At 37.9% G+C, this 19,698-nt stretch overlaps 1 protein-coding gene and 1 long non-coding RNA gene across 5 annotated transcripts; one reads left to right on the top strand and one right to left on the bottom strand.

The window, feature by feature from the left end:
• Positions 1 to 2,605: 2,605 nt before the first annotated feature.
• Positions 2,606 to 8,921, bottom strand: LOC307036667 (uncharacterized protein). 4 transcript variants are annotated; one of them, XM_079677195.1, is made up of 8 exons: positions 5,363 to 6,862; positions 4,968 to 5,102; positions 4,550 to 4,684; positions 4,190 to 4,258; positions 3,510 to 3,604; positions 3,282 to 3,408; positions 3,056 to 3,176; positions 2,606 to 2,977 (listed from the first exon to the last, which is right to left on the bottom strand). In XM_079677195.1, the coding sequence occupies exons 1-8, from the start codon at positions 6,851 to 6,853 to the stop codon at positions 2,880 to 2,882; spliced, it is 2,271 nt and encodes a 756-aa protein (XP_079533321.1). In that variant the 5' UTR covers positions 6,854 to 6,862; the 3' UTR covers positions 2,606 to 2,879. The 4 variants fall into 4 exon arrangements, with proteins under 4 accessions (XP_079533321.1, XP_079533319.1, XP_079533320.1 ...); XM_079677193.1 differs by having other exon boundaries at positions 3,056 to 3,408; positions 5,363 to 6,866; XM_079677194.1 differs by having other exon boundaries at positions 2,606 to 3,176.
• A 176-nt stretch (positions 8,922 to 9,097) lies between these two features.
• Positions 9,098 to 11,538, top strand: LOC307036670. The gene is made up of 2 exons (XR_013807412.1): positions 9,098 to 9,571; positions 10,282 to 11,538. It is a non-coding gene; the product is annotated as an uncharacterized lncRNA (long non-coding RNA).
• Positions 11,539 to 19,698: the final 8,160 nt, after the last annotated feature.

Consider the following 19,698-nt stretch of genomic DNA (forward strand, 5'->3'; position numbering starts at 1 on the left):
CACATATCAATAGTCTCCTGTTTGTCATACTACAGCAGAGAGTTTGGAAGAATATGGTTTTGATTAATTTTGGTGAATATTTATAATGTAAAATCCTCAATAAATATGGCATCATCTTCAATAACGTTACTATTATACAGTATATTTCTCCCAAACTCACTACACACATCAATAGTGTCCTGTTGGTCATACTACAGCAGAGAGTTTGGAAGAATGTGCTTTTGATTAATTTTGGTGAATATTTATAATGTAAAATCCTCAATAAATAGGCTATGGCATCATCTTCAATAACGTTACTATTATACAGTATATTTCTACCAAACTCACTACACACATCAATAGTGTCCTGGTGGTCATACTACAGCAGAGAGTTTGGAAGAATATGTTTTTTGATTAATTTTGGTGAATATTTATAATGTAAAATCCTCAATAAATATGGCATCATCTTCAATAACGTTACTATTATACAGTATATTTCTCCCAAACTCACTACACATATCAATAGTGTCCTGTTGGTCATACTACAGCAGAGAGTTTGGAAGAATATGTTTTTTGATTAATTTTGGTGAATATTTATAATGTAAAATCCTCAATAAATATGGCATCATCTTCAATAACGTTACTATTATACAGTATATTTCTCCCAAACTCACTACACATATCAATAGTGTCCTGTTGGTCATACTACAGCAGAGAGTTTGGGAGAATGTGCTTTTGATTAATTTTGGTGAATATTTATAATGTAAAATCTTCAATAAATATGGCATCATCTTCAATAACGTTACTATTATACAGTATATTTCTCCCAAACTCACTACACACATCAATAGTGTCCTGGTGGTCATACTACAGCAGAGAGTTTGGAAGAATATGGTTTTGATTAATTTTGGTGAATATTTATAATGTAAAATCCTCAATAAATATGGCATCATCTTCAATAACGTTACTATTATACACTATATTTCTCCCAAACTCACTACACACATCAATAGTGTCCTGTTGGTCATACTACAGCAGAGAGTTTGGAAGAATGTGCTTTTGATTAATTTTGGTGAATATTTATAATGTAAAATCTCCAATAAATATGGCATCATCTTCAATAACGTTACTATTATACAGTATATTTCTCCCAAAATCACTACACACATCAATAGTGTCCTGTTGGTCATACTACAGCAGAGAGTTTGGAAGAATGTGCTTTTGATTAATTTTGGTGAATATTTATAATGTAAAATCTTCAATAAATATGGCATCATCTTCAATAACGTTACTATTATACAGTATATTTCTCCCAAACTCACTACACATATCAATAGTGTCCTGTTGGTCATACTACAGCAGAGAGTTTGGGAGAATGTGCTTTTGATTAATTTTGGTGAATATTTATAATGTAAAATCTTCAATAAATATGGCATCATCTTCAATAACGTTACTATTATACACTATATTTCTCCCAAACTCACTACACACATCAATAGTGTCCTGTTGGTCATACTACAGCAGAGAGTTTGGAAGAATGTGCTTTTGATTAATTTTGGTGAATATTTATAATGTAAAATCTTCAATAAATATAATATAATCTTCAATATCTTCACTATTATACAGTGGAGTGCTACCAAACTCACCTCAGACATTAATGGTCTCTAACTTGCTACACTACAAAAGTGTATTTGAAAACGTATTTTAATGGTCGTTATGTTATTTTAAAAATAAAGTGTATTGTTAAGTATAAGTTACTGTCAAACAGGAGACCCCTTAATTTTAACCAGAAGCTATTGAAATTTAACTCAAAAGAAGATCTCCTATTTATTCATAACCATTGCACTGTTTTATTGTTCTTTCATTAATTAACTTACAGACTGAATATATACATGGTATCACCTACATCAAAGCAAGATCCATCAAAAGTAGAACAGTCTTTTAATCATCAATAAACTAGACATCACACACATTGATATATACATATATATGTTACACATTGTATATATAAATTAAGACATGAAACAACTTGTTCATTAGCTATGAAACAGTAAAATAAAGTTAAAATTGAAAAAAAAAACATTTCAGGCTTTTCACCTATCTTACTGTACAATATTAATGAACAAATCTACAATGTAATGTCTGACATGGAAAACATCATGAACATCTGTGACTAATTTAATCTGTAAAGGAAAATATATTTAACATCTTAATTAAGAATATAAAAATTTAAAACTATGGACAGGTGATTATTAATCATTACTTCAGTTGCCCAAAATCTTTAGCAAAGCTTTTTTCTGGATTTTTGTTTGTTTTGTACAAAATTCAGCTTTCATTTTGCCGAATTGAAATCACTGGCTGGGCTGGATTTCCCCCCACATGCCGTTTATAAGCGCACTAGTTCTATTGTGGTAGTTCTAACTACAAGCCTTACCTCCCCAAATCCTGGTACCTCTGGTAAAAGTTACACAAACTCTTACATAGCCTCTTTAGTTAGGGATGATACACAACACACAATACCACGGGGTATCTTTTTTTGGTATTAGTGCAGCAGTCATTCCGAGGCACTGCGTGTGAAACCATCTTCCACAAGTTTCACAATGAATCTACATGGGGATAAATACAAGAAAGATATTAAGAAAATGTCAAGTTTAGGACACTTGTAAAGCAGGCATATTCATTTATATTTTATAGAGATTATACTTTTTTTTTTAATATAAATACTTGTTGTTATTCAGGTTTCTCTGTACTGTGCTAAAACTTTAACAAATTATAAGAAAAACAAAAGGAAACCTGTAATGCATAAAAATATACAAAATGTCATTACTTTTATGTTATTCCTGAAATCTAACTCCAGATGATCTACATATTATCTATTATTCAGATTATCTTCTGGAGTTTCAAAACAATTCATCATTTATTCTCACCCAAACAGCATCAACAGCAGTTGTGGGCAGGTCCTCAATTCCACAGAAGGAACAGAAGTCATCCTTTGAAACTGAAAAAATAACAGGTGTATTACTGTTCAATTTACAGGAAGGGATCCATATATTCATTTCATATTTTTGGCTAATACCTGATCCTTTGAGAATTTCTTCTGCCATGTCTCTTCGTAGATTTTGAAGAGATTGTTTTGATGAGTTGATGTGAAACGTCTGTGGTATTTTCGGAAATTCCTTCACTGTCATCTTGGCCATCTGGACAGATGGTAAAAATAACATGACGTTATGACGTGTGTTTGAATTTCCCTTTAAAATAAAATGCTTTATTATTAATGAACACAACATGTTGCATTGAATCACCTGCATGACAAAGGATCCACAACTGGTGGCATCTTTCTGGAAGGTGTGGGTTATCTTTCCAGGCTGCCATTTAATGCTCACCCAGTCCTCTTTTCCCAGTCTGTTCCGGCGCATCTTGAAATACTCTCTATAGAACAATAGGAACATTTTTTACATTTGCGCTTGCTCTTTGCCTTTACCAAATGTGCGTTTAACCAATGTATTTCCTGTAGTATTATTTTATATTACCCAAATTTGTAACCAGCCTTTCTGGAGTCCTCAACTTCATTTGACCCTTGCAGAGGATCAACCACATAAATGTGGTTTGAAAGGGCATGGAGGTACTGTTTTAAAAAGTAGCATACCGTATAATTAAACCAAACCTTTTTCAATATGTCAGCAGTAACAATAATGTATCAGCTTTTCTTCAAAAATGAAAAACAAAGTTAACTAATAGATTCATATTATTAAAATCCCTTCAACTTTTTAGAAAAGCTATTAAAAGTAATACTAAAATAATAACTACCCATTTTAAATGTGTATATTTAAAGACTTAAAAGTATTGAAATAATTAAAGATGTCAGATCAGATGAAAGAAAGTTGCACAATTTGGGGTCAGAAGACTCAAATCTTTAGTGGAGAAGTAGCGACCACCAATGACAAATGGTTGAATGAGTACTTATTTTGGACTACATTTTATATTGTTTCCCTATGATATAGATGAAGAACTTGAAGAAATTAAAACTAAAAGAAGCATTTTTAAATCAATCATGAGGCAAAGATGCATTTCCAAAATGGGGCTGCATGAGATACACATTTTAGTCTTAACTCTGTCACAGTATATGAGTAATGTATTACAAAAAAATAATGCATGCTGTAAAAAAAACATACATGCTGTAAAAGCAGCTACAGTATAGCTGTATACTCACCACAAACTTCCAGTGCACATTTCTTATATTGACAAATCCAATGGCTCCATCATATAGATCAAATGTGACCTGAAAAAATTAGGGAATATGTAAACACAAGTGTTATTTTCTATAATATACAGGTGCAAAACAATAATTTCATTTACACAGTATTAATTTATTATTTTTCTCAACAGGAACAAGAAAAAAAGGGAAGCTTATATTCTAAATGTATTCGTTAAAAACAACACAAATGGCTCCAAAAACGACATACATGATTATAATAACGCTGGAAGGTGCCTGTAGACACAGTTCAGTCTCCTTTCTCAAGCCTACAATACTAAAGGGATGAAAATACTTTGAACAATCAGTTTTACTCACCTTTTTTAGCTCTTGCCTGGCCATCTGCTCTCGTGTGCCGTGTAGGATTACACCCATGGTGTAGTGATCCAGGTGGTATAGACGGCCAGCATTATCCTTCAGGTTGAGGATGCCTCTAATGTAACATTCTATTACCTTTTGGATAAATTGTAGGGGAAATAATCATACAAAAATGCCAGCTAATATAGAGGCCAAAGTCGGTTTTAATCACATCATTGTCAGATCATTTTAGAATGGATCAATTATGCAAAACCTTTGCTAAAACTGGTCTATCTAAAGATGGACTGGCCTAACAATTTACTTGGATATCATTTTGTGTAGCACAAATTACATACTTTTTGTCAACAATTGAATCATTAACATATGGCTTATGTGAGATGAGCAGTCCGGTACAGCATAAGTTTTAATAAATACTTGCCTCGCCTATGATGAGTTCATCAGGTCTCAAACTCTGAAATTCTCTGTGCCTCAGGGTGAAATTATGCTTCTCTTCAGCATGTCTTACAACAGCCACAACAACTTCAGTTGGTTTGCATGTCCAAAGGGCATCAACCTAAAATGAAATGAACAATGGTATCATAATAACTTCGTACAGCATTTGCCATTAATTCAATTTTAAATACTTTTAATGCACATTATACTTTCCTTACATTTCATTATTTTAGATTTTGTACGTTTTCTATGAAAGATTGCCTCATGCTAAAACGTTTTTAATGCTTTCTTAACATTGTTTTTATAGCTCGAAGAATTGCTTACTTGTCAAATTAATTTGTATCTGTTTAAAGCATACATTTTAATATAGAAAAACAATACCTCTGTTGCAGGCTTGGATCCTTTACTTGTGGGGTCATTGCTGCTGTTCTTCACATCTGTGCTGCTCTGAATATCTTCGCCAGTGTTCACAGTTAACTTTGCTCTTTTTGGAACTGGAAGAATGTCTGGAGTGGTGTAATATTTGGAGCTGGCAGTGCGAGGCTTTACTCCATCTCTCTTTGCCCAACCTTCCTTGGATTGACTGATGTCTCTTGGTAGCAATGTTTTGAGGAGTAACTGCTCAGATAAGTGATGTGCCATTATGTGTTCTCTGTACCTCCCCTGTAGAGAGCCATACATTTTTCTGATGTATGTCGCTGGCCTCAGTCGTCTCTGCTTTTTTAGAATAGAATGTTTGACTATTCCAAACCATCTCTCCACATGGCAGTTTGTGTCCCTTGTTTTACTTTGGCCAAATGTGTCTTCCTCTGTGTCAGTTGCATATCTTTTCAAATTCCCCAACAGCAGCCCACTCCAAAGGGGAAAAATCCCTAGATAGTTGTCAAAAAGATCATCAACAATGCCTGGGCAAAAGTATGGATTTTCATCCTGTGGGGTTTCGACCTCCTCTTTTTCAAGCTCTCCCTGAACCTCCTCCATGACCTTCCTAAACTCATATGTGAAGGGAGATCTGCCAACAATTGTGTGGGCATTTCTTCTTTCTTCATCAAATTCCTCCTGAGTTAAGGGGCTGTCTCCTAACTTGTTTCCCTCTTCCATGTCGGGAATCCTGCATTCTTTTATGAAGTCTTTCATGGCCTTCAAATGGATCAGGACAGTATTGGAATTGTGCTTTCCAATTAACACAGTGCACAGCGAGCGGAAGATTTTTAGTGCTGTGGTCATTGAAGTAGCATTTTGCAACCTGGCAAATGCAAATGTTGCAAATTCCTTCAAACCCTTGTCTGCAGTTTTTCTCCCAATTGACTGTGCTACAGCTTTCAGCACGTGTGCAGAGCAAATGTGTAGCACTGTCAACATTCGGATTTCCTTCCATGACTTCAGCTTTGAACAGATAGCGAAAGCCCTGTCCAAGTAACTGACAATGCTCTCCTTGTTAAAAGAAAGGAGAACACTTTGGAGCAGGGCCCAGCTGTAGTCTGTTTCTACCTGATGTACTTTTATTTTAGTGTACTGTGACAGTTTGCGGAGGAACTGCATTAGCCAGAATGTGATTGGTGGTATGGAGTGTTCATTTGTCAGCATTTCACAGACTGGGAGGGGAGGTACTTGCTGACCACCTCCAGGAAGAGCCAGGCAGTAATAAAGCACTCTTTTGGTCTGACCTGGAACTTTGGATACAACATTACCTGTAGCATCTAGATATAGGGTGAGCGGTGTCTTCTTTCTCAGGTGTTGCACAACTATGTTTACTCCGGTTTCAGAATACATATGTATTCCAAATGGGTCAACTTGAAAATGCTGTATGTACCCAGGCATCCTGCGATCACTTGAGTCACATTCCTTAATGATAATTTGTGTGAGGTACATCTCAATGAAAACATCCTCATGGATTCTTTTACCTCTTCTTACTTCTGAACGTATCACTTTGAGAACATTTTTGTTCAGACTGCGGGTTATGTTTCCTGAAATCAGTTCAGCAACAGGTGTTTTTTTAAGTTTACTGTAAAATACTTGACTCACTCCTTTATGCAGGGCTCTTGCAATTCTGCCTCTTCTTCTGTTTGCTGCTGGTCGGAATTTTTTCTCATTTGCTTTGTGTGCCATTTCCCCTCTTTGCAGCACAGATATTTTAACAAGGGTGTCTTTCACTGGCTCATTTTGGATTTTAAAGAAGAATTTGGCCCTGCAGGAAGGGAATGTACAAACTGCACAGATGTTTAAGTACGGACTTTTAATTTTCCTGCTGTTAGGAGTTTTTATGTGGTGACTCTTGAAGGCAAGTGTACAACAGGGATTTTTCTCTCGAAAACTCTTGTACAACACGTCGGTCCACGGTTGCCTCAGTTTGTTTGAACCCGTCAATGGAACAATCTTTTGCCATTTCTTTCGATTTACTGTTATTCTGAACCTTTTAGATACTACTGGCAACTTCCGCCAATGTGTTTTGATGCCTGTGTTTTTATTGTCATCTTGTGCTCCTCTTTGTAAATTCTGTTCTTCAGTTTCTGCCTCATTGATTTCTATGTCCTCATCTGATAACTGGTCATCTACTTCAAGTCCACTCTGAGAAGACATCCTTTGTTGTTTATCTTCTGCCTCATTGATTTCTATGTCCTCATCTGATAACTGGTCATCTACTTCAAGTCCACTCTGAGAAGACATCCTTTGTTGTTTGTCTTCTGCCTCATTGATTTCTATGTCCTCATCTGATAACTGGTCATCTACTTCAATTCCACTCTGAGAAGACATCCTTTGTTGTTTGTCTTCTGCTTCATTCTTGTCTGTGTCCTCATCTGTTACCTTATTCTGAATCATGCTCAGAGGCAAGTCCTTTGTAAGACAGTCTTCAGAACATGCCCCTCCAACATCTCTCTCGTTTTGATTTACCTCCATTACCTGAACTTCCTTCTGCTCTAATGATTTTTGGCGTTTATAGATCAAATCCCTCAATCCTTTTCGATTGTTGGTCCATACAACCCACAGCCAATGACGGTTTTTCTTATCATCATGACCAAAAAGGATTATAGCGAGTTCCGACCAAATATATGAAGAATGTCCTGTATCTCTTTTGGTAATGTGAACACTCTTCATTGCTCGGACCAAAGCTTCCATTCCACCAGCCATTGCCCATAAGTCCTTCCTCTGGGCCCTGTTTCCTTTTTTAACTCTTCCCATTATTTTTGAATTGCCTCTAACCTAGGAAAAGGAGGACAGGCAAAGCTAAATACTTTTTTCTCAATATAAAAAGAGTCTGAAGTAAACTTTGTTTACGTTGTTGTTTTTTTTGGTTTGCAAAACTACTCATCTGTCATTTTAATATGTGTAATATTACATCACAGGAACAAATAACATTTGTTTGTAGTTTTAATTCAGTAACATTTCAGTTGATCAAATACTAACAAGATGAGCTCAAACGTAATTGTCTAAAAAGGTATATAAACAGGGGTGCACATAACTTTTTTGCCCTGGTTCTCAAAGGAGCACCTGGAGATGTTGCTTGGTGCGCATCCTTAAAATGAAATAAACCGGACCTTTTCAGGGGTACTTCACTTATGAACGAGGGGGGGAGGTGCGCTAGTGAGCACGCAGCAGGGTTACTGTGCGGAGCGCATAAAGCAGACCTTTCACGCGATAGCGAGGGGTAGAGCGAGGGATCCAGATGCCGTGGTGCTCGTGGATGGATTAAAACAATTAAACCTAAATAGCTTGCGAATTATACTTTGGCGGCCGTTAATATACCTGGGTTGGCGGGGGTGCGCATGCGCACCAGTTATGTGCAGCCCTGTATATAAGCATAGCTTAAATGACTGTTAGTAACTTCAATGAAAAGACAATAAAATAAATGAATACTTACATATAACCTTGGAACAGGAGTGGAGGAATGTTTTCAAAGAAGTCCCAGCGCATTAAGTACCGAAAGTGTTATATTTAGGCCAAATGTGTCGTCTGTTTCAGTAGCATACATTTTCAAAAATGTCTATCCTCATAGTTTGCTGTAAGCACTGAAAATCGGCATGATCCATGCATGCTTCATTGAAACTTGCAAGTGATTGGCTGGAGGCTTGATTGCTCTATATGCATCCTTCATTTGATTGGTTTAAACTTTTCACCCTTTTGCCATGGACCAATTTTTTTTCTTTTTAGGTGTGGCAGCTGATCTTTAGGGGAAATAAAAAGTAAAGTATATTATTGTCAGGGCCGCCCCTCCCTACAGGCCAATCACGCAGGCTGCATGGGGCCCCGCCTTGCCGAGGGGGCCCCGCCCAGAGGGCCTCAGCTCTCCGCGTTTTCCGCGCAGTTCAGCCGCGAGGTTCCGCTGCTCCGCTCCGCGGCACCGCTCCACTAGCACTCCCACCCCGACACCCGACACACAAGGTGAAAATGGGAGCAAGTCGGCAACTGTGCGCACCACCCCAGCTGACGCGCGGGTGACAGGGGAGCCTGTCTGTAACCCGACACCGTTGCAATTAATCGCCATCATCATTGCAGCAGGTGAAGAGATGTCGGCAAAAAGACGGTATGATTCCGGCGCAAGCAAGAGGAAAAAAAAAACTAAACATGAAGAGACTAGAGCATCACTCGAAGGTGGGTTATTTCCAAACTTGCTAATGTTGTATTATGAGTCAAATTTCAAACTTTTGCCATATTAAACACATCAGCTGCAATTCACGACATGAAGAAGGCAGTCTCTGCATAGCAGGCTAATGGAGATGCAGTTATTTCCAGCATTCTTTATTTACCATTCATTCAAGTATGTGATGCCTTTTATCTGCTAATGTACAGGAGGAAGAGTGATACACTGTCTACTTGGCTTACATAACAGTTAAAGTTTACAGCCTGAAAAACATGGAGCATTTTTCCCCTTTTATTTTATTTTTATGTCAATTTGCACATTTCATGGTGATGCTCAGCCCCTCCCCTTAATTCCTAACTGTCATCATCATGTCAACCACAACACAGATAAATACTGATAGAAATGTGTTTGTAGCTGTGTAGTTGTTGATACATTGCTACATTTGAATACAGATTTAAGAAATATCAGTTTTTGAGCATGTAATAAGCATGTTTTGTCTTGACTATATTAAAACGATATTATAATAATATAGTATTTATATTATTGAATTGATTAGGATTAGGATTATTATTAGTAGTAGTAGAAGTAGTTCATTTGCATTAAATATATTTTAATCTTTTTGAGGCTAGTATTTTCACTATATTCATTCTGTAGTGCACTATTAAGATCAAAACATATCTTAAGTCTGCTTGAATGATGGATTTATTGTCTGCATTTCCAGGGTCATTGCTGAAATTTATGAAAAAGGGAGGCACAAAGGAAGCACCCAGTACCCCACCATCAACCAGCATCACCTCAGACCCAGCAGCAACCAACACTCCGCCAGGCCCATTAACCAGCGGCTCTGATACAGACCCAGCAGCAACCAACACTCCGCCAGGCCCATTAACCAGCGGCTCTGATACAGACCCAGCAGCAACCAACACTCCGCCAGGCCCGTCATCCAGCGGCTCAGGTACAGACCCAGTAGCACCCACCAATACTCTGCCAGGCCCGTCAACCAGCGGCTCAACAGTTGCAGACGCAGCAGCACCCAGCACATTACAAGATCCATCAATCAGTGAGGTATCAAGCACTGTCACTAGTGCACAACCAGTTGATCCCCAAAGCTGCCACTACCAAAATCTGCTCTGGAGATGTTGTCATTTCTCCATGAAAAAGAGTTACAGGAACTGTACCCAAATCTTTGGATTGCCCTCCGCATTGCAGTAACTCTTCCTGTTACAGTTGCGTCTGCTGAGAGAAGCTTTTAAAACTCAAGCTTATGAAGACATACCTCCGGTTGTCAATGGCACAAGAACGCTTAGGTGGCCTGGCTATCATAAGCATCAACGCACAGTTGGCACAGCAGCTGTCATACGATGACCTTGTTGATGACTTTGCATCCAGGAAATGCAGACGTGTTCACTTGTAAATGCATACTGAAAGACATACATGCACATTGACCTGACTGTATACATATGTTACTGTGTTGTTAATGATACAATTTTTTTTCCAAACTACTTGGTGTCCCAACATTTTTTTGGGGGGGGGCCATCACACAATCTCGCTTGGGGCCTCAAGTTGGCCAGGGGCGGCCCTGATTATTGTGTACATCATCTGCACCTGAAGATGTTTTCACGATTCGGCTTCATTTCTAGTCCTAAATCCTAGTCCTAATTTCTTGCACTGCACTAAGAAGTACTTGCACTAATGTCCAAATCATGTTTCTTGTTGATTGTGTTTTTTGTATATATTTATTACTTACTTTTATACCCTTGTTTAGCTAGAACTTTCTTAACCCTTGTGCCCTCCTTGGGCATTTTTTTACATTTTTCCTGACTTTTTTTTTGGATTTGGTGATCATTTCAGCTGTGTTACAGCTTTTGGCATGGATTTTTGCAAGAAGTCTTCTTTTGAGTAACATTTTTGAAATCCAATGTCGTTTACTCTTACATGTTTTGTATACTCTCGTGATGCATTTTGCACCCTCTGGACCCCTTCCTGGCAAAAATGTACACGCCCATAAAAACTGCAATTAAATTATCATACATCAACATTCAATAATTTCCAGGATTTTAACCCTTTAAACGCCTGTTTCATTATTTGAATTATTTCATTTCTCTCAAAAATGCCTCATTGACTTCCATTCAAACCACATTTTTTGATCTCACTGCCATTGCAATATAAAACCATGCATTTTGTAATGTCAGCATTTCATTTAGAAGAAAAGTAGTGATATTTGATATTTCTACTCTATTCCAACAGATTAAACCATTTTCCCACTGTAGTCCGATGCATGAAATTCTTACATTTTTGCCAGTTATATTATGGAACCGTGTGACTAACAGGGGGCCCCGAGAGTGGTGTGTGTGTGTATGTATGTGTGTGTGTGTGTGTGTGTGTGTGTGTGTCATTTCCAGCAGCAGACCAGCAGGTCCTGCAGCATGTGACCTGGTGCTCTCTCAGGTGATAGAACAACTATTTTTTAGGCCTGTGCACAACCAGCACACACCTCTCCTCCCTCTCCCTGTGTGTCTGTGTGTCTGTGAGAATCTGTAAGCATGCACGGATCATTTCATGGGTAAAAAAAGGCCATCTTTTGAGGGATGTGTTTGATGTGTCTTTGAAGAGCTGCTTGATTACAACTGTTAGTGTGTTTATGCACCTGGCTGCCAAATAGAAACATGCAGTTTGACCAAGGGCTTATTTCATTAGTGAGCAGAGAAGGAGAAAGACCTGGAGCAAAGAGAATAGGAACTAAAATGAAGAAGCATGTCAGTGCAGAAGAGACTTCAGAAATAATCTTGTAGCCTTCTTCTGCCAGCGAGCTTCAGGACTCATCTGAAGAAGACACAAGGTTCGAGGGGGGTCTGACACAGAATGCTCTCTGGTGTCCAGCATTTCATCAACTCTCTGCTGTAGTATGACCACCAGAAGACTATTGATGTGTGTAGTGAGTTTGGTAGAAATATAGTGTATAATAGTAACGTTATTGAAGATGATGCCATATTTATTGAAGATTTTACATTATAAATATTCACCAAAATTAATCAAAAGAACATTCTTCCAAACTCTCTGCTGTAGTATGACCAACAGGACACTATTGATGTGTGTAGTGAGTTTGGTAGAAATATATTGTATAATAGTAACGTTATTGAAGATGATGCCATATTTATTGAATATTTTACATTATAATTATTCACCAAAATTAATCAAAAGAACATTCTTCCAAACTCTCTGCTGTAGTATGACCAACAGGACACTATTGATGTGTGTAGTGAGTTTGGTAGAAATATACTGTATAATAGTAACGTTATTGAAGATGATGCCATATTTATTGAATATTTTACATTATAATTATTCACCAAAATTAATCAAAAGCACATTCTTCCAAACTCTCTGCTGTAGTATGACCAACAGGACACTATTGATGTGTGTAGTGAGTTTGGTAGAAATATACTGTATAATAGTAACGTTATTGAAGATGATGCCATATTTATTGAAGATTTTACATTATAAATATTCACCAAAATTAATCAAAACCATATTCTTCCAAACTCTCTGCTGTAGTATGACCACCAGGAGACTATTGATGTGTGTAGTGAGTTTGGGAGAAATATAGTGTATAATAGTAACGTTATTGAAGATGATGCCATATTTATTGAAGATTTTACATTATAAATATTCACCAAAATTAATCAAAAGAACATTCTTCCAAACTCTCTGCTGTAGTATGACCAACAGGACACTATTGATGTGTGTAGTGAGTTTGGTAGAAATATACTGTATAATAGTAACGTTATTGAAGATGATGCCATATTTATTGAATATTTTACATTATAATTATTCACCAAAATTAATCAAAAGAACATTCTTCCAAACTCTCTGCTGTAGTATGACCAACAGGACACTATTGATGTGTGTAGTGAGTTTGGTAGAAATATACTGTATAATAGTAACGTTATTGAAGATGATACCATATTTATTGAATATTTTACATTATAATTATTCACCAAAATTAATCAAAAGCACATTCTTCCAAACTCTCTGCTGTAGTATGACCAACAGGACACTATTGATGTGTGTAGTGAGTTTGGTAGAAATATACTGTATAATAGTAACGTTATTGAAGATGATGCCATATTTATTGAAGATTTTACATTATAAATATTCACCAAAATTAATCAAAACCATATTCTTCCAAACTCTCTGCTGTAGTATGACCACCAGGAGACTATTGATATGTGTAGTGAGTTTGGGAGAAATATACTGTATAATAGTAACGTTATTGAAGATGATGCCATATTTATTGAAGATTTTACATTATAAATATTCACCAAAATTAATCAAAAGCACATTCTTCCAAACTCTCTGCTGTAGTATGACCAACAGGACACTACTGATATGTGTAGTGAGTTTGGGAGAAATATACTGTACACTAGTAACGTTATTGAAGATGATGCCATATTTATTGAAGATTTTACATTATAAATATTCACCTAAATTAATCAAAACCATATTCTTCCAAACTCTCTGCTGTAGTATGACCACCAGGAGACTATTGATGTGTGTAGTGAGTTTGGTAGAAATATACTGTATAATAGTAACGTTATTGAAGATGATGCCATATTTATTGAATATTTTACATTATAATTATTCACCAAAATTAATCAAAAGAACATTCTTCCAAACTCTTTGCTGTAGTATGACCAACAGGACACTATTGATGTGTGTAGTGAGTTTGGTAGAAATATACTGTATAATAGTAACGTTATTGAAGATGATGCCATATTTATTGAATATTTTACATTATAATTATTCACCAAAATTAATCAAAAGCACATTCTTCCAAACTCTCTGCTGTAGTATGACCAACAGGACACTATTGATGTGTGTAGTGAGTTTGGTAGAAATATACTGTATAATAGTAACGTTATTGAAGATGATGCCATATTTATTGAAGATTTTACATTATAAATATTCACCAAAATTAATCAAAACCATATTCTTCCAAACTCTCTGCTGTAGTATGACCACCAGGACACTATTGATGTGTGTAGTGAGTTTGGGAGAAATATACTGTATAATAGTAACGTTATTGAAGATGATGCCATATTTATTGAATATTTTACATTATAATTATTCACCAAAATTAATCAAAAGCACATTCTTCCAAACTCTCTGCTGTAGTATGACCAACAGGACACTACTGATATGTGTAGTGAGTTTGGGAGAAATATACTGTACACTAGTAACGTTATTGAAGATGATGCCATATTTATTGAAGATTTTACATTATAAATATTCACCTAAATTAATCAAAACCATATTCTTCCAAACTCTCTGCTGTAGTATGACCACCAGGAGACTATTGATGTGTGTAGTGAGTTTGGTAGAAATATACTGTATAATAGTAACGTTATTGAAGATGATGCCATATTTATTGAAGATTTTACATTATAAATATTCACCAAAATTAATCAAAACCATATTCTTCCAAACTCTCTGCTGTAGTATGACCACCAGGAGACTATTGATGTGTGTAGTGAGTTTGGTAGAAATATACTGTATAATAGTAACGTTATTGAAGATGATGCCATATTTATTGAATATTTTACATTATAATTATTCACCAAAATTAATCAAAAGAACATTCTTCCAAACTCTCTGCTGTAGTATGACCAACAGGACACTATTGATGTGTGTAGTGAGTTTGGTAGAAATATACTGTATAATAGTAACGTTATTGAAGATGATGCCATATTTATTGAAGATTTTACATTATAAATATTCACCAAAATTAATCAAAACCATATTCTTCCAAACTCTCTGCTGTAGTATGACCACCAGGAGACTATTGATGTGTGTAGTGAGTTTGGGAGAAATATACTGTATAATAGTAACGTTATTGAAGATGATGCCATATTTATTGAATATTTTACATTATAATTATTCACCAAAATTAATCAAAAGCACATTCTTCCAAACTCTCTGCTGTAGTATGACCAACAGGACACTACTGATATGTGTAGTGAGTTTGGGAGAAATATACTGTACACTAGTAACGTTATTGAAGATGATGCCATATTTATTGAAGATTTTACATTATAAATATTCACCTAAATTAATCAAAACCATATTCTTCCAAACTCTCTGCTGTAGTATGACCACCAGGAGACTATTGATGTGTGTAGTGAGTTTGGTAGAAATATACTGTATAATAGTAACGTTATTGAAGATGATGCCATATTTATTGAAGATTTTACATTATAAATATTCACCAAAATTAATCAAAACCATATTCTTCCAAACTCTCTGCTGTAGTATGACCACCAGGAGACTATTGATGTGTGTAGTGAGTTTGGGAGAAATATACTGTATAATAGTAACGTTATTGAAGATGATGCCATATTTATTGAAGATTTTACATGATAATTATTCACCAAAATTAATCAAAAGCACATTCTTCCAAACTCTCTGCTGTAGTATGACCAACAGGACACTATTGATATGTGTAGTGAGTTTGGGAGAAATATACTGTACACTAGGAACGTTATTGAAGATGATGCCATATTTATTGAAGATTTTACATTATAAATATTCACCTAAATTAATCAAAACCATATTCTTCCAAACTCTCTGCTGTAGTATGACCACCAGGAGACTATTGATGTGTGTAGTGAGTTTGGTAGAAATATACTGTACACTAGTAACGTTATTGAATATTATTGTATTCTCTTTTTTCGGAGTTGCACTTTGCAGACGGTCCCTGAGCACTCGTTTCTTCTCCGGCTGCAGATAGAGACCAATTGAATGTGTCCAGTTTGGAGGACAGCATGTATTGGCTTTTTTGGATCAAAATGTGATTGTAGTTCGTTGTCAACCTTACCACGGTACTTATGAGACGTAATTTGTGTGTGTACAACGTTTTGTTCATGAGTTATTGATCCGTGAAATCCGAATCTGCCAATATCGTTCCAACTTTACTCTACTCACAAGCAGTCGGACAGCGTCTCCTGGTGATCGGGCGTGTTTTGTCCATCCGCTGGGTAGCTTCAAGTGAAAGGAGCGTCAGAGCAGTCTGGGAAAACTACAGAGTGCTTCATGATCACTTTTCAAATGCTGCAAACGACATGAGCAGGGATTCCAGAGACAGAGCAAAGTACAAGGGCCTTGATGATGTGCTCACATCTGCACCGTTTGTCAGCAATCTGGGACTGATGTATGATGCGCTCACAGAGCTCAGCGACCTCTCTCGGCAACTCCAAAAAAGAGAGATGACACTGCCTACAGCAGATAGGCTCCTAACTCAAGAAATACGAGTTTTTGAATCCATGGTCTCCATGCCTGGCCCACATATGACTACAGTTCATAGAGCTCTAGCTGAGAAATATTTCAAGGGTGTTGCCCTGCATGAGAATGGCAGGCTTGTACAGATTCATGCAGGTCAGTTTTTCCGCAGTATGGTAGAGAATCTGAGACACAGAATGACTTCCACAACCTCCTCTCATGTCAGCACAAGAGAAAGCCCATTACATGGCCGGGAGGCCCGGGACAATCAGCTAATACATGACATAAAAGTTCTCCATCCTGGTAGTTGGCCTGAAGAGGAGTTAGACATACAGTATGGGGACGCAGAGGTGCTACGTTTGTGCGAACTGCTGAAAGTGGACAGAAGAGAGACTGTTCAGGGCTTTCGTGAATACAAGGAAATCAGGGCATCCCGTACGCCTGCTGCCATGGAGCCTCTACTAAAAGCAGTCCGAACCATCGCTGTCTCCACTAGTGAGTGTGAGCGGGCATTCAGCAGCATGAATGATATCCTTACTGCAAAAAGGAATGCTCTCTCTGTCAGCCGACTGTCCAGTCTGGTTTTTATCAAATGCAATGGACCACCGCTAGGACAGTTCAATCCAGAAAAGTATGTGAGGTCGTGGCTGGCAAAGGGAAGGAGAAGTGCTGATGAAAGAGCCTGTCCAGCTTCAGCCCCTGATACTGCTGTCCCCAAGGCCTTCTGGAGCCTTTTTTAACAATGTGAGTATGTAACAATACATAATAATAATATTGAAATAGTAGATATAATGAACACATACAGTATATAATGTTTCTCTCTCTCTCTGTCTCTCTCTCTCTCTCTCTCTCTCTCTCTCTCAGTTCTCCATACAAAGTGCTACGTCTACATCCCATAGACCAACGTCTGGATTCCCCTGTGTCCTCCCTGGCAGCTCCATTGATTCCCTCTCTCCTTTCCTGCTGAAAGATGGTGAGTGTACTCAGGGACGAGGAGTCATTTAACCAGCCGCCAGTAGGAGTCAGGCTTTAGTTTATTTTATATCCATAAAGAAAAAGTTAATCTGCTTACAGTTGTGTTTCATATGGATGTTGAGAGGTATCCATATATCTCTTCATTTTGCTCTCAAAGTGCACCAGATTGATGCATCTAACCTCAATATTTAAAAAAAAATGTTATAAATGTTATAAAATGTTATAAAAATAGCAGTTCTTTTTTTGGCAACCTGAGTCATTTTGTTTAAGTACAGTGAGCCTTTCTAAAATATACAGTAAAGAGACAAACCCACCAGCATTATAGGATATACAATGATTTTGAGCCAAATACTTGTTTTTGGGCTGTATAAATAAATTGACTTGAAACAGTTGCTGATTTAGAGCACTGGCACCTTTTTTATTCCAATTCAAGCACTGCTCACAAGTCTGTCTTCACTCACAAGTCTGTCTTCGGTGAGAGGGATAGCGCGCAGGCCCGGTTTTTTGACAACAAGGTCAGGGAAAGCTCCGATAACGTGCAATTACAGGGCAGCATGTCGAGAGCTGTGGAGGAAGATGCGAGGGAGGTGAATTGGGGAACCAGAGATAGCCCAGTGTGTTATTTCTGTAAGAAAAGAGGTCATATTGTGGAGAATTGTTATGCGTTGCGGGATGAGAAGAAGCCTGTAAAGACGGTCGCCCTTATCAATACTCCTCAACCGGATTCTCCTAAATCAGAACTTGAAGTGTTTGCTCCATTTCTTATGCAGGGAGTGGTGTCTTCGCTTGGGAAGAACAACAGGGTTCCAGTTACCATTTTGAGGGATACAGCAGCATCACAATCTTTTATCGTGAGTGGTGTGTTGCCCCTCTCGGAGGAGTCTGCTGTTAATTCCGGTGTTCTTGTGAGGGGGTTTGGGATGCAATATGTAGGTTCACCCTTGCATTATATTCACCTTGAGTCAGATCTAGTTACAGGGCCGGTGATTGTCGGCGTTCGGTCATGTTTTCCTATTGAGGGAGTAGATCTGGTCTTGGGGAATGATTTGTGTGATTTGTGTGCTCGTTAAGCCGGGGGTGAATGCGGTTGCAGTCACCCGCGTAAGGTCCAAGTGGGAGTTGGACGGACCGATCAGGGACCCTCCATCATGGCGTGAGGGTGGGAAAACAGGTACGAAAAGCCCCGGGGCTGTTCGTAAACCTGTCACTGCCAGTGTGGTGGAGCTGTCTAGTCCTGAAAGTGACCCCCCCGTCACCTCGGAGGCCCCGATCGCTGCGCAGACTCTGGCGAATGTTGAGTCTCATTTGGCACACTTGCCTGACGCGCAGCGGGCAGATGTACTGGAGCTGATCGTCAGGTGGAGCGCTCTGTGTCGTACCGCTCCGTGTCGTACCGCTCCGGGAGATTCGATCACCACCAGCGTGTGTTCCACCATCTAAAGGGAAGCACTGGCTATGGTTCTGGCTTTAATCCACTTTAAGCTTCGTGTGTATTGAGTGATGTGTAGCCGGTTCGGTATGTGGATTGAGTGGTGGAGCACGTCTGTCGACTTAGTCGATTGTTGTGATTTTTTTTTTTGTTTCTTTATAAAAACAAAAATAAATCACTAACTCATGGTGGGGGTGTTACGTGCTGGGTGTGTTTTTCTCTGTCTCTCTGCTGTGCAGGTACACCTGGGCCGCCCCTGGCTCCGCCTTCCCCAGGTGTCCTGATGACATTCAGCTGGGGATGACTTAAGGAGGAGAAGCTGAAGGAGATGAGGTCTCTTTTCCCGTCCTGAAACCGAGGGATTACGACCGTGGCTTTCCTCTCACCTTGTGTGGATATATATATTTATGCTGTATGTATTGTGTGAACTCTGGAGGATATTAGTATAGGTTTTTCGCGGCT

This window comes from Notothenia rossii (assembly GCF_949606895.1).
Source record: "Notothenia rossii genome assembly, chromosome: 4".
NCBI classification, from domain to species: domain Eukaryota; kingdom Metazoa; phylum Chordata; class Actinopteri; order Perciformes; family Nototheniidae; genus Notothenia; species Notothenia rossii.

Excerpts from the sequence above, each read along its gene's own strand:
- LOC307036667 (XM_079677192.1), bottom strand. The coding sequence starts at position 8,161 with ATGGGAAGAGTTAAAAAAGGAAACAGGGCCCAGAGGAAGGACTTATGG. Across the intron at positions 4,259-4,549 it reads CCAGGCAAGAGCTAAAAAAG|GTCACATTTGATCTATATGA; the intron begins GTGAGTAAAACT and ends TAATTTTTTCAG. Across the intron at positions 3,605-4,189 it reads ATGTGCACTGGAAGTTTGTG|TACCTCCATGCCCTTTCAAA; the intron begins GTGAGTATACAG and ends TTTTTAAAACAG.